Source organism: Talpa europaea (genome assembly GCF_964194135.1).
Source record: "Talpa europaea genome assembly, chromosome: 4".
Classification (NCBI taxonomy): domain Eukaryota; kingdom Metazoa; phylum Chordata; class Mammalia; order Eulipotyphla; family Talpidae; genus Talpa; species Talpa europaea.
Window position 1 is genome coordinate 76,479,260 of NC_140070.1, and position 13,717 is coordinate 76,492,976.

Here is a 13,717-nt window from a genome sequence, read left to right on the forward strand (position 1 = left end):
TAAGTAACAGAAAAAAAAAATGAAGGCAGAGATTAATTTACTTTACGTAAAGTATATTGTATAACAATAAATTAACTAATTTCACATTAAATATATCACTAATATATAAACATCAAATATATCAGTAAAGATAAAAAATCAACTAGTATCTATTTAGACTGTCACATGGTAACAAATGGAAAAAAATTAGGCAGGAATAGGAGAGAGGGAATGACAATGGCAGGTTACTAGCAGTTATTTTATGGAGAAAGAAGTTCAATAATGTATGCAAAGCACCAAAAATCTTCAAATTAAATGACCGTTAAACAGGTTGCTGCTATAATCATCATGATTACCACCTCGCAGAGGGTGAATCAATCCCCTCTTGCCCTCCCACAGCTAGTCTGCCTCGTTAGCTGTCCTTAAACACAGAGGTAAGAACTGAGACTCAGTCTTAGAAAAGTTGGCTATTATGCTGTTTTGTTTCCTAAAATACTGTGAGAAAATGTTAACTATAACTGCCCTTGAGATTTACTTGATGTTTTCAATAGAAAGAATTTTTAAAGGCTACACAAAGGTGTAATTTTGGGTAGATAACCTGGAAAGAAGCAATGAAATAGAACCTAAAGCTAATGGCTACTATTAATAATGATGAAAGAAAAAGCATAGTTGAAGATTTGAGTATAGAACCAAAGTAGAGTATCTCACTATCACAAAATGTAGATGGAAAATTCATTTTAGAAAAAAAAATATGCCACATCGACAATTTAAATGAATGGGGGAAGAGTCATCAAAATAAAATTTTATACAATTTATAAATGTGTACTCAAAATTATAAGAGATACACATGGATTATGTATCTTTAACAGAACACTAAGGGAATCACTGAGCTAGGAAAACCAAAATATCTCTTTCTAACTTCAAAATTCCTAGCTGATACCCTAGAAAACAGACATGTTTTAAAGAGCTGTTATTTTACACACAGATAAAAACAGAAAAATTGATTTTTCTCACTTGCTTGTTTTAAAAGGTCATAAATAAAACCCAAATATTATTATAGTCTCCATGTAATTCCCAGATTTATATGAATAATCACTGAACAGGAACTTTAAGACCATTTTCACCAGCCTGTGCCACTGCCCTAAGTTAAAGAAGCTTCTTTTAGAACAATATAAAAAAAAAATTAAATTTTAAGGTAAATTGCCAAGTAGAACTGACCTACTTTAGTGCGGGTTTGAACTTAAAAAGGTGAATGTTATAGGTGAGTAAAACCTAAATACTCAAGATATTTTCAAGATATCCCTGCACACCTAAATTTTAAACTTGTGGGAAATAAATGAGGCAGATAATACCAAGAACAAAGTTTATACAAAGACTGTAAATCCTTACCCCTGTGCTGTGTTCTGCATCAATAGACACCTTTCTGCTAGGCTGAATAATCTCATAAACCTTGTGAGAGAAGTTATATTTCTACTGTTCAAACTCAAATCCAGACAGATTAGATTGATATAGCAACTTTCTTAATCTCTTTTACAAAAGAGAATTAGTCTGTCTGAATTTTGAATCTAACTCTGCTCTCTCTGAAATAGTAGATTTAACCATTTTTCTTAATCAAACTGAAATAAGGTTCTGATTTAAACAAGGTAGAAATGCTAAAAGCAAACATATGCTGTAAAAGAAGAAACCAGTTAAGACTTTTTATGTGACATCCATCCAGCATTTTCAAAAGCTATTGACAACCTTACTATGAAATTTTAATGTTCTTAATAAAAAAAATAAGCTATAAGTTACTGTTTGTTTTCAATGGTCTAACCCCCTTTGCAATAGTAATCTGGCCAATTTTTGTTTAATATTTTTATATCATTTTTCATTTTTGCACAATGTATACATTTTCATCCTGGTTATAGTCCCCATACAATCCCACCCACCCCTTGTTTTGATCCCTCTGTAGTGCTGATTTTGATTTTTACTTTAATATAATTAGTCTTTTTACTGGCCCCTTATTTAGGTTTTCTAAATCCCTGCTATGAGTGAGACCATCTGGTATTTTTCTTTTTCTTTCTGGCTTAATTTGCTGAGCATGATCCCTTCCAGCTCCGTCCATGCTGCTGCAAATTGCATGAGTTTATTTTTTTGATTGCTGAGTAATATTCCATTGGGTATATGTACCACATCTTCTTGATCCAGTCACCTATTTTTGGGCATTTGGGTTGTTTCCATTGCTTAACCATTGTAAATAGTACTGTTATAAACATAGGGGTAGAAAAAAAAAATGAAGAAGGGAATGGAGGTTTCACACACCCAGACTTCAAACTGTACTACAAAGCCATAATCATCAAAACTGCATGGTACTGGAACAAGAACAGGCACATGGACCAATGGAACAAAATAGAAAATCCAGAAATAAACCCACAGATTTATGGTCAACTAATCTTTGACAAAGGAGCAAAGAATATGCAATGGAGCAAAGAAAGTTTGTTCAATAAATGGTGCTGTGAAAACTGTGTTGCTACATGCAAAAGAACGAAGCTTGACTACCACCTCACACCATGCACAAAAAACAACTCAAAATGGATTAAAGAACTAGACATAAGAACTGAACCATAAAATATATAGAAGGAAATATAGGTGAAACACTATATGACATGCACCTCAGTAACATCTTTAAAGACATATCACCCAAAGCAGTGACAGTGAAGACAAAGATAAACAGCTGGGACTACATCAAATTAAAGATCTTCAGTACAGCAAAAGAGACGATAACCAAAACAAAAAGACACCCCACCAATTGGGAGAAAATTTTTGCACACAACTTAAAGAGCTGATGAGACTCAATACAAACAAAGTAAATAATCCAGTCAAAAAACGGGCAGAAGAGCTAAAAAGAAACTTCTCCAAAGAGGAAATGCAAATGGCCAACAGGCTAAAAAAAATGTTCAACATCACTTGAAATTAGGGAAATGCAAATCAAAACTACAAGGAGATACCATCTTATACCAGTGAGAACGGCACATATTAAAAAAAAAAAAACACACTTGCAACAATAAATATTGGCAAGGATGTGGAGAAAAAGGAACTCTCCTGCACTGCTGGTGGGAGTGCAAACTGGTCCAACCACAATGGAAAGCTGTGTGGAGATTCCTCAACCTGCTAAAGATAGAGCTTCCATATGATCCAGCAACTCCACTTCTAGGTATTTACCCAAAAGACACTTTTTTTTTTTTAATCATCAATTGTGTTTGATAACAGCTGCTTTAATTTAAAAAAAAAAATCATGGGGCCTCCCCGGTGGCTCAGTGGTTGAGTGCTGGGTTGCGAAGCTGCCCGCAGCCTTTGCGGCGCCGGTTCGATCCCCGGCTGCTCCCCGGCTGCTCCCCGGCCACTGGAGGAGGGTCCCACATGGCGCGTAGACCTCTCCTGCCGCCCGCTGCTCCCCTCAGCAGTGTACTTCGGTCCTTCTGCCTGCTCTGCTCCCCACTCTGGCACTGGTGAATTCTCTCACCCTCCCGTGCTTCTGACTGTACCCAGTGCTTTTATCAATCAATTAATAAATAAATCTTTAAAAAAAAAATCATGAGCTTCTTATAAAGCAAATAGGACAGGTATTTATTGAAAATGTTGCTCTATTACTTGAATTTTAAAAGTACTAAACATTCTGGTATCTATCAGAAGAAATTTAAAGATTTATTTTTGTGCAGAAAAACTGGTGTGTAGGCCAGAGAGAGAATGGGGAGCAGAGCATGCGGATTTACTGAAATACACTGCGAAGAGGAGCAGCAGGTCAGACAGGAATACAAGATTGGCTTAACACTCATATCAGTAAATTTATTCATTTATAAAAACAAATATAATAAAGTTTTTAAGATAAGGCTTAAATAGCCTTAGATCAAAATAGCCACTCCGAGCAGGAAAGGTCTCCATGAATTTCCTTCTATATTCTAACTGCAGAAAAGTTATAGCATGATTAGAAAGCCTCAGTATGATAGCGTCCATACTAAGGGATATTTTATTCTATGGCATTAAGACCCTGAAAAAGCATTACTGGATTCACCCTCGTTTCTGAAAGGAGCTCTAGAAATTCAAGACAAGAAAAGAGTATGCTCCTGCTTAGTAGTTGTCACATTAGAAATCCACGCTGATAACATGTTTATACTACTTTAGTCCCCAAATGTAAGGTTCAAGGGGAAAAAATAGCATTAAAGCTATTAGGTTATCACCTTAGAGATTCACTATCTGATCTTTGAAAGAAATACTCAAGGAAGAAAAGGTACTCATTTGCAGTTTTATAAATAGATTAGGTATAACAATTGTTTAAGCTCAACAAATCTGCAGTTGTTTTGTCATTTTATCAAGTGCATTTACATAGTGCCAGATGCATATGCAAAACAGAATTTAAAATAGAGACTACTAAATTATATCCATATTTCTCACTCTAGAAACTTCTGAAACTTAAGGGTGACAGATTTGTCAGAAAGTTCTCTTTACCTAGTAAAGACAGGACAACCCAATCTCTGTTATGAACTGTCATTAGTAATTTAGCAGAGCTAAAAGGCAGTTCAGCCGAGTAGACAGAAAATTAAAACATGGGCAGCTCTTGATTGGAAATTTATTCATAGCAGGTAATGAAATAGCACAGTCAGGATCTCTGGTATTACTCAGAATGAAAGATTTAATTCTGATAACTTTGACGATGGCACTTGAATCAGAGATTATAAATGGTGACTGGTTGTGACATATAGATAGGATGAAATGAGCATCAGTAACATATCTCTATAGAAGTTGATTCTATATAAGATCGACTTTTTCATGTAGTAAATATAATAATTTTAAGCATCAATTCAAGTTTTTAAAGAAAAACTTAGACAAACCATGTACCATTTGTACATATACTTTTCAATATACTTCAATATGGAATATAATATTAATCAATATATACAATGTAAGGAATGGAAAAGAACACATATTAAACATGAAAAATAAATTTGAGTTTCTGATATCATCTGGATATGGAACAGACCCAAAATTACAGATGGAACAGCTATTCTGGCGATTGGAGTCAGGGGACAGGGTTCTGGTCATTGTGAAGATTTGCGTTTTCATGTATTTATATACATTTCAGATATAACTATCACAGAAATACTATTATGAAAAATATCTCCACACAGACAGGTATATCAATAAAACTCTTTTGAGTTTGAGAAGCTCCCTATTCATTGTGTGTGGCCAAAACATATTCAATGTAAAAATTCTAAAACACAGCACTAATTTTTTTTTTTTTTATGTTCTTCCCACTGAAAAAAGGGATTCATGTTCCTGACCCCGAGTCTGTAACTATTTTAGCATAGAAATGATGCTGTGTCAGTTTCTGGACCTAGACCATGAGAAACAGTCTAATTTTTTTTAATGTTCTTCATACTGAAAAGAGGGGTTCATGTTCCTAGCCCTGAATCTATAACAATTTTAGCATAGTTTAGAGTAGAAATGATCCTGTATCAATTTCCAGACCCAGACCTTAAGAAATGGTGGCTATGTGTCTTGTCTTTTGGGATTCTCACTCTTGTGAAAGTCCATGTAGCTCATGGAATGGGCTGGAGAAGAACTGAGGTTCTCTGGCCCACAGCCCTGGCTGAGCTCCTACTTGGTTGCCAGCTCCAACAATCAGTCAAGAGATTGGACCACTTAAAAGTGAATGCTCCCTCCTCTAATTGAGCCACTCCAGATGACACAACATGAAGTAGTGAGCTGTTCTGGCAGCATTATGTTGAAATTGCAGATCTGGGAGCAAAATAAGCAGCTGCTGTTGTTCAAAGTCACTTCATTTTGAGCGGCTTTGTTAAATAGCAACAGGTAACCAAAAGAGCAGAATAGGACTCTAACCATGAATACAGATGACAAAATTGATTTAGTTTCCATCATAGCAATGCCATATAGCATACATACTAACAAATAGAAGTCAAATAATCATATAGGAGGAAAAACTGTAAAAAAAAAAAAAACTGATAAATTTTATCAGGGTAATATAAATTTTATCATAAAATTAATAAATGCACATATTGGGAAGACAATTCAGAGTACTAGAATGTTTAGTATTTTATGTATTGAAAACCCTAAGTGTTGAAGAATCAGTTATTAAAATTTGGTTTACAGACATTGACTATGTATGATTTAATAATGTGATAATCAATAGCATGATCTTATATAAATATACCTATTCTTAAAAACTGAAAAATCTAGATACTGTCCAATAGAACACTATCACATAGAATAGAAATATATTTTAAAAGGAACCATATTTACAAAACATTAAACCTATATGACATAGCACAGTCAAAAATAATGGCCATAATAAAAATAATAATAAGCTCAAGGCAAACTATGTATTATTTATCAAAGGTAAGTAGCTGAGAGATTAACAGTTAATTAACCAAACAAGTCAAGTATTAAATAAAAATGTAAAATGAAAAAAAAAGGTAAAATGTTTTCATTTCTACAATAGAAACATTTTTGAAACATTTTTAAAAATATATTGGATAACATTAAACAGACTGGGAAGGCTCATGGGACAGAAAATATACCATAATAAATATTTCAATAAAGAATAATTTTATAATACTAAAACTTGCCCACTTAATGTATTTCATTTTAAGGCACAGTTGCAGAACTATCTTATAACATAAAAATTTAACCATTTAACATTACTTCTTTCATAGGCACAGTTAGCTCTATATGAGTCAACGCTTACTCATCCAAATATGAGCTATACAGTTCAATTCACCATATTCCTTGTTTACAATCTGCTTGTATATTTGTTAAATAATATAATCAGTGAAGCTATATTGTGGAATTAGCACAGGTTCAGTCCTTTTTACTTATTATAAATCCAAAGTACAAAAGTGATGTTTAAAAGGTGACACAAATATAAAATACCTTTATGGAAGAAACTGTATTAACTCAAAACTCTGCCTCCTTTATAATGAAAAATGTGTAGACTAGAATGATTATTCTATCTGCACCAGGGGCAGATCCAGCTAGGGCTGGAATTTTGCCACCTGATTCTACCTCTTGTATCTATTCTGCTTCATGAGAGATTCCTATATAGTAATGAAATATAAAATAAGGCATCATATGAAGAAAAGAATGAAAGAAAACTGTTTCCTTCGTTTAATTTGTGTTGAAAATTAGAATTCTTCATTTTATCAAAGTACTTTTTCCAGCATTTTCTTCACTACCTGTTTTCTAAGCTTGTTGACGGATGATGCAATATCCAAAAGAAAGTTAACCTTTTCCAAAAAATATTAAGAAAAATATGTAGAAATTTCTTGAACTCTACTACTTTTAATGTGTTTGACAATATTTTCATTTATGATACATAATGGATACAAGCTGAGCGTATTTTAGATTTCTAAAAAACATTTTGCCATCTTATTTAGATCTAGTCATCTAAAACATTCTTCTATTTACATGGTTAAAAAAAAAGTCAGAGGTGTGTTTAATCTTAAAAGATTGTTTTAGCACTATGACCTAGTTTGCAATCTGCAAGATGGTCATAACAATAATAACAGTAAGTACTTAACCCGTGTAAATGGAATTGCAGTACAAACTATACAAAATAAAGTATGTAAGTAATACATCTAAAATACTTGGTACCCAACAGGCATAAGAAAAAATGTTCAACATCACTTGTAATCAGGGAAATGCAAATCAAAACTACCATGAGATACCATCTCACACCAGTGAGAATGGCACATATTAAAAAAACTAGCAACAACAAATGTTGGCAAGGTTGTGGAGAAAAAGGAACTCTCCTGCACTGCTAGTGGGAGTGCAAACTGGTTCAACCACTATGAAGAGCTGGGTGGAGATTTCTTGAACTATTAAACATAGAGCTTCCATATGATCCAGCAATCCCACTCCTAGGTATTTACCCAAATGACACAGAAACAGTAATTCCAAAGGGCACCTGCACTCCTATGTTTATAGCAGCACTACATACAATAGCTAGGCTATGGAAGCAACCCAAATGCCCAAAAATAGATGACTGGATCAAGAAGATGTGGTACATATACACAATGGAATGTTACTCAGCAAACAAAAAAGATAAACACATGCAGTTTGCAGCAACATGGATGGCACTGGAAGGGATCATGCTCAGCGAAATAAGCCAGAAAGAAAAAGAAAAATACCGGATGGTCTCACTCATAGCAGGAATTTAGAAAACCTAAATAAGAGACCAGGAAAAGACTAATCAATACAAAGTAAAAATCAAAAGCAGCAAGCAATTATAAACCAGAGACACACTATGGAGCAGGGGGGAGGGAGGGGAGGGAATGTAAGGACAAGAGTCAAAATACGGGGGGAGGGGCAATTGTATGGGGAATATAACCAAACCAAAAATGCATACATTGTGCAAAGATGAAAAAATATGTAAGAATTATATAAAATAAAATATTTAAATAATAAAAAAATGAAATACTTGGTGCCCTGCCTGACATTTACCTACTAGTTAATGTTAGTTATTATTATAGAAATAATAATTTTAGTTACAGGCCTAAACATGGTAATATTATTAAAATAGCAAAGCATGAAGTATTTTTTAAAATGACGTACTGAAAACACTGTATCTCTAAAAAGGTAATTCAGCCCAACATAGTTTCTTTTAGATATTAAAAACATTCATATTAATCATTTTAACTGTCAATATGTCAATATATATATATATTTTTTAAGATTTATTTATTTATACAAGCACTAGGTACAGTAAGAAGCGCAGGAGGATGAGAGAACTTACCAGAACCAGAGTGGAGAGCAGAACAGGCAGACTGACAAAGTACACTGCTGAGGGGAGCAGCGGGCAGCAGGAGAGGTCTGTGCACCATGTGGGACCCTCGCCGGTGGCCAGGGATCGAACAGGCGCTGCAGAGGCTGTGGGCAGCTTCGCAACCCAGTGCTCAACCGCTGCGCCACCGGGGAGGCCCAATATATTTTTAAATGTTGTAAGATTTACAAAATTGAAATTTAGTGCAACTTACCACAAATACATATGTTTTACTAAGCAAGGCAAAGTCTATATATTTGCTGAACAACTCCTCATGAAATTTTAAAAACTCAAATTAAAAAATTAATTACCAGTGAGAGAATAATGAGTTCCATGAATTTAATTTAGTTTTTAACAAACAAAAATAAAATAATTTTTATATATATATCTACCTACCTGGAGTAGGCAAACAATCTACTGTCCCAAAGATCATGATTCCCTCTAGGTCCAGAATGAAAATAACAGGAATCTGTACCATCAAACATATTTAACCCATCTTCTGAATTTTTTGAAGCATGGCTATGTACCACATCCAAGAGGACTGTAATACCCATTGAGTGAGCTGTATCGACCAGTTCTTTCAGCTCTTCCGGAGTACCATAACGGCTAGAGATAAAGAACACAGCAAAAACAAGATTACACCATATTTAAAGTAAATCACCAGTTATTTACTGCATATTACTTATTTTACCAGCACAGTTCTAGACACTTTGAATTGGCCAATACAGCATGATAGAATGTTTAGACAAAGTTAAAATTGATTAATATTTGCTATTAAGCAAATTTAATACCTTTCAATGAAAAAACATTAATTTGAATCAGACTGCCAGATGCATATTTTTAGCTCAACAAAAATTCACATTTTAGAGAAAGGATATATACAGTACAACTCTGATTCTCTATACTCAGAGTTTCTGATTTCCATCACCAAGCCTAACTAGTCTAGGGATCCAGTTCAGTCCTGTTCACATCCTGGCAATCCTTTACAGTGTCAGTGGTTGGGACTGGGGGAATATCTTTGGAATAGTTCATTGAATGTTCTTAGTGCCTTGAGTGAAGCCATCTCTCCTCATTTACTTATTATCTTACTGAAAATCCCTCAGGAACCAGTGGCATGTACATGTACAAAATCTGTCATCATGCAAGCAGAAAAGATGGGTAGCTCACATGCATATGTGTTTGTGGCAAATACAGTTTTCAGAGCTGCATGCAGAAAACAAAAATCTCAATATTACAGTGTTTGTCAGCATCAACTTTCACTTTAAATAATCATCTTTGTGATTAATCTCTCACAATATCTGTTCCTCACTAGACTACATATTCCTTCAAGAATATGACCATTTTGTTTCCCATGATATAGAACAATGCTTGCTATATAGCAAATCTGACAGCCAACACCATTGGACAGTAAGAGCTTTCTTATAGATATGCAAATGTGATCATGTCATCTCCTACATAAAATCAAATTTCCACTTTCACTGCCCTTAGGATGAATACCACTGACCTTATCATGACTTACCACACTGCCCAATTTGGCTTCTTGTATGGCTTCAAAATTATGACAGTCTACCACTTTCTCTCCTTATTCTTCCCACCTACCATTATATCCACTCATTGAACATGTTTAAAGACTAAAAACCCAAAAGTGTCATTCATTCATTCATTCATTCATTCATTCATTTTTTCAACAGATACCTGTTAGGCTATGGAATGTGTGCCTTGAAATTTTCAATGCTCCAGGGATTCAAAAGTGCGCATAATCTATACCACTGCCTTTATGGAATTTACATTTAAGTTGGGAGATAACAGATAAATAAGCGAAATATGTAGAATCTCAGAGAGCAATAAATTCTCTAAAGAAAAATAAAACCAATTCACACTAGAGTCTTAGGAAAAGTTTGAATATTTAAATACTTGAACAAGGACCTAAAAGAAGAAGCAAGGCATATAAATATTTAAGGTAAAGAGCATTCAGAAAGATAGGACACTGGGGACAGAAATGAGCTAGGAACATTTAAAGAACAGCAAATACACTGGAGTAGTTGATGTAGAGTGACTGAGGAAGAGAAGAGCCCAGAAAGTCAAGTAAGATCCAGATCAAATGAGGCCATATGGACAATATGAGGTCTTTGGGGTTTTGGCTAAAATAAGAATGGATATAAATTATATTTCATTTTACCTTGAAGCTGCAAAGAAGCTTGTGATTTGGTACCCAAAACTGGCATAGTAAGCATGCTCCATGATCGCCATCAACTGAATGCAGTTATATCCTATATAAGCAAAGGTTAGAGAGAGAGAGATTAAAAACTGCATTAAATAAAAAGAAATAAAAATCTATATGAACATAGCATCCTTGTTCTAAAGGCATTAAAGTCTGCAAAAAATCTAGGAGGTTGGATCATTTTGCAAAGTTCCATTACTTTAGTATCTTCTGCTTTTCTAACCTTTTAACACAAAATCAGTTAGTCCATAAGAGTTCATCTCCAACTAGCAATTTGAAATGCCTTCATTTTAACATGCAATAAATGATATGCAAATATACTCTTAATTTGACATTAGAATATTAAAGATGACAATCTGCATATGCACTTGTAAAATTCATTGTGCAGATTATGAAAGATAAATAAAATAAACTGATTGCATGTCATACACTTTTTTATTTCTCCTTTTTCTTTATATTTCAGTTATTTCTGCAATATAAGCTATACCACCAAATCCATTTATCCACAGGTAACCTTTAGAGAACCAGGTTTAATGTTCCCATTTTCCACTACTTCTTGCACCTATAAAATCATTCCAAAGTTGCATGTATACACATCTGTATATACACAAACACCTTCCTTTCTCCCTCTGAAATGATTTGCTCCAACAATAAATGTAGTAATTTGAAAAGGTAGGTATTGTAGTTTCCTAAATCTAATATCTAAATTCCATAACACTTAAAAACATTTACTAATGCATTTTTAATATAAGCAAATAAATAAAAGGAAACTTTGGGTTTAAAAACAAACTTAAAAAATCAGGTTTGTCTTCTTTCCAGTATAACTTGGTAAAATGTTCACATGTGATTTGATTGCTTTAAAAGTTATATTTCTGTTATATACATCATAAAGGACATATATGACAAGCCAACAGCCAGTATCATTCTCAATGGTGAAAAGCTGAAAGCAATTCCATTAAGATCTGGAACAAGACAAGGATGTCCACTCTCACCACTGCTTTTCAATATAATACTGGGAGTCCTAGCCAGGGCAATAAGACAAGAGAAAGACATCCAAGGAATCCAAATAGGAAAAGAAGAAGTCAAACTATCACTATTTGCAGACGATATGATATTATACATAGAGAACCCCAAAAACTCCACAGAAAAGCTAATTCAACTCATCAATCAGTTCAGTAAAGTGGCAGGATACAAAATCAACATGCAAAAGTCAGTAGCCTCCCTATACACAAACAATAAATCTGAAGAAGAAGAAATCAAAAAAACCATCCCTTTTGTTATTGAAACAAAAAAAATCAAATATTTGGGAATAAATCTAACAAAAGAGGTAAAGGACCTATACAAAGAAAACTATAAAACACTGTTAAAAGAAATAGAAGAAGACACAAAGAAATGGAGAGACACCCCCTGCTCGTGGATTGGAAGAATAAACATTATTAAAATGGCCATCCTTCCAAAAGCAATATACAGATTCAATGTTATTCCAATCAAAATTTCAATGTCATTCTTCAAAGAAATAGAACAATTATTGATGAAATTCATATGGAATCACAAAAAAACCCCGAATAGCCAAAGCTCTCCTGAAAAAAAAAGAAGGGAATGGAGGCATCACACTCCCAGACTTCAAACTATACTACAAAGCCATAATCATCAAAACTGCATGGTATTGGAAGAAGAACAGACATACAGACCAATGGAATCGAATAGAAAATCCAGAAATAAACCCACAGATTTATGGTCAACTAATCTTTGACAAAGGAGCAAAGACTATGCATTGGAGCAAAGAAAGTTTGTTCAATAAATGGTGCTGGGAAAACTGGGTCGCTACATGCAAAAGAATGAAGCTTGACCACTACCTCACACCATACACAAAAATCAACTCAAAATGGATTAAAGAACTAGAAATAAGACCTGAAACCATAAAATACATAAAAGGAAATATAGGCGAAACACTACGTGATATGCACATCAAAGACATCTTTACAGACACATCACCCAAAGCAGTGATAGTGAAGGCAAAGATAAACAGCTGGGACTACATCAAATTAAAGAGCTTCTGCACAGCAAAAGAGACAATAACAAAAACAAAGAGAAACCCCACCAACTGGGAGAACATTTTTGCACCCAACACTAATGATAAAGGACTGATCACAAAAATCTGCAAAGAGCTGATGAGACTCAACAACAACAAAGAAAAGAATCCAGTCAAAAAATGGGCAGAAGAGCTAAAAAGAAACTTCTCTGAAGAGGAAATGCAAATGGCCAACAGGCATATGAAAAAATGTTCAACATCACTCATAATCAGGGAAATGCAAATCAAAACTACCATGAGATACCATCTTACACCAGTGAGAATGGCACATATTAAAAAAACTAGCAACAACAAATGCTGGCGAGGGTGTGGAGAAAAAGGAACTCTTCTGCACTGTTGGTGGGAGTGCAAACTGGTCCAACCACTGTGGAACGCTGTGTGGAGATTTCTGGACCTACTAAACATAGAGCTTCCATATGATCCAGCAATTCCACTCCTAGGTATTTACCCAAAGGACACAGAAACATCAATTCCAAAGAACACCTGCACCCCTATGTTTATAGCAGCACTGTTTACAATAGCTAAGCTTTGGAAACAACCCAAATGCCCAAAAATAGATGACTGGATCAAGAAGATGTGGTACATATACACCATGGAATATTACTCAGCA

The 13,717-nt window shown here is 34.3% G+C and overlaps 1 protein-coding gene across 1 annotated transcript in view; it reads right to left on the reverse strand.

The window, feature by feature from the left end:
- Positions 1 to 13,717, reverse strand: part of GBE1 (1,4-alpha-glucan branching enzyme 1) — a gene marked incomplete at both ends in the record, with an annotated part of 250,486 nt that overhangs the window by 116,092 nt on the left and 120,677 nt on the right. The window contains 2 exons of the mRNA XM_084231058.1: positions 9,191 to 9,400; positions 10,974 to 11,064. Coding sequence (XP_084087184.1) covers positions 9,191 to 9,400; positions 10,974 to 11,064 — 301 coding nt within the window. The remainder of the gene's footprint in view (positions 1 to 9,190; positions 9,401 to 10,973; positions 11,065 to 13,717) is intronic.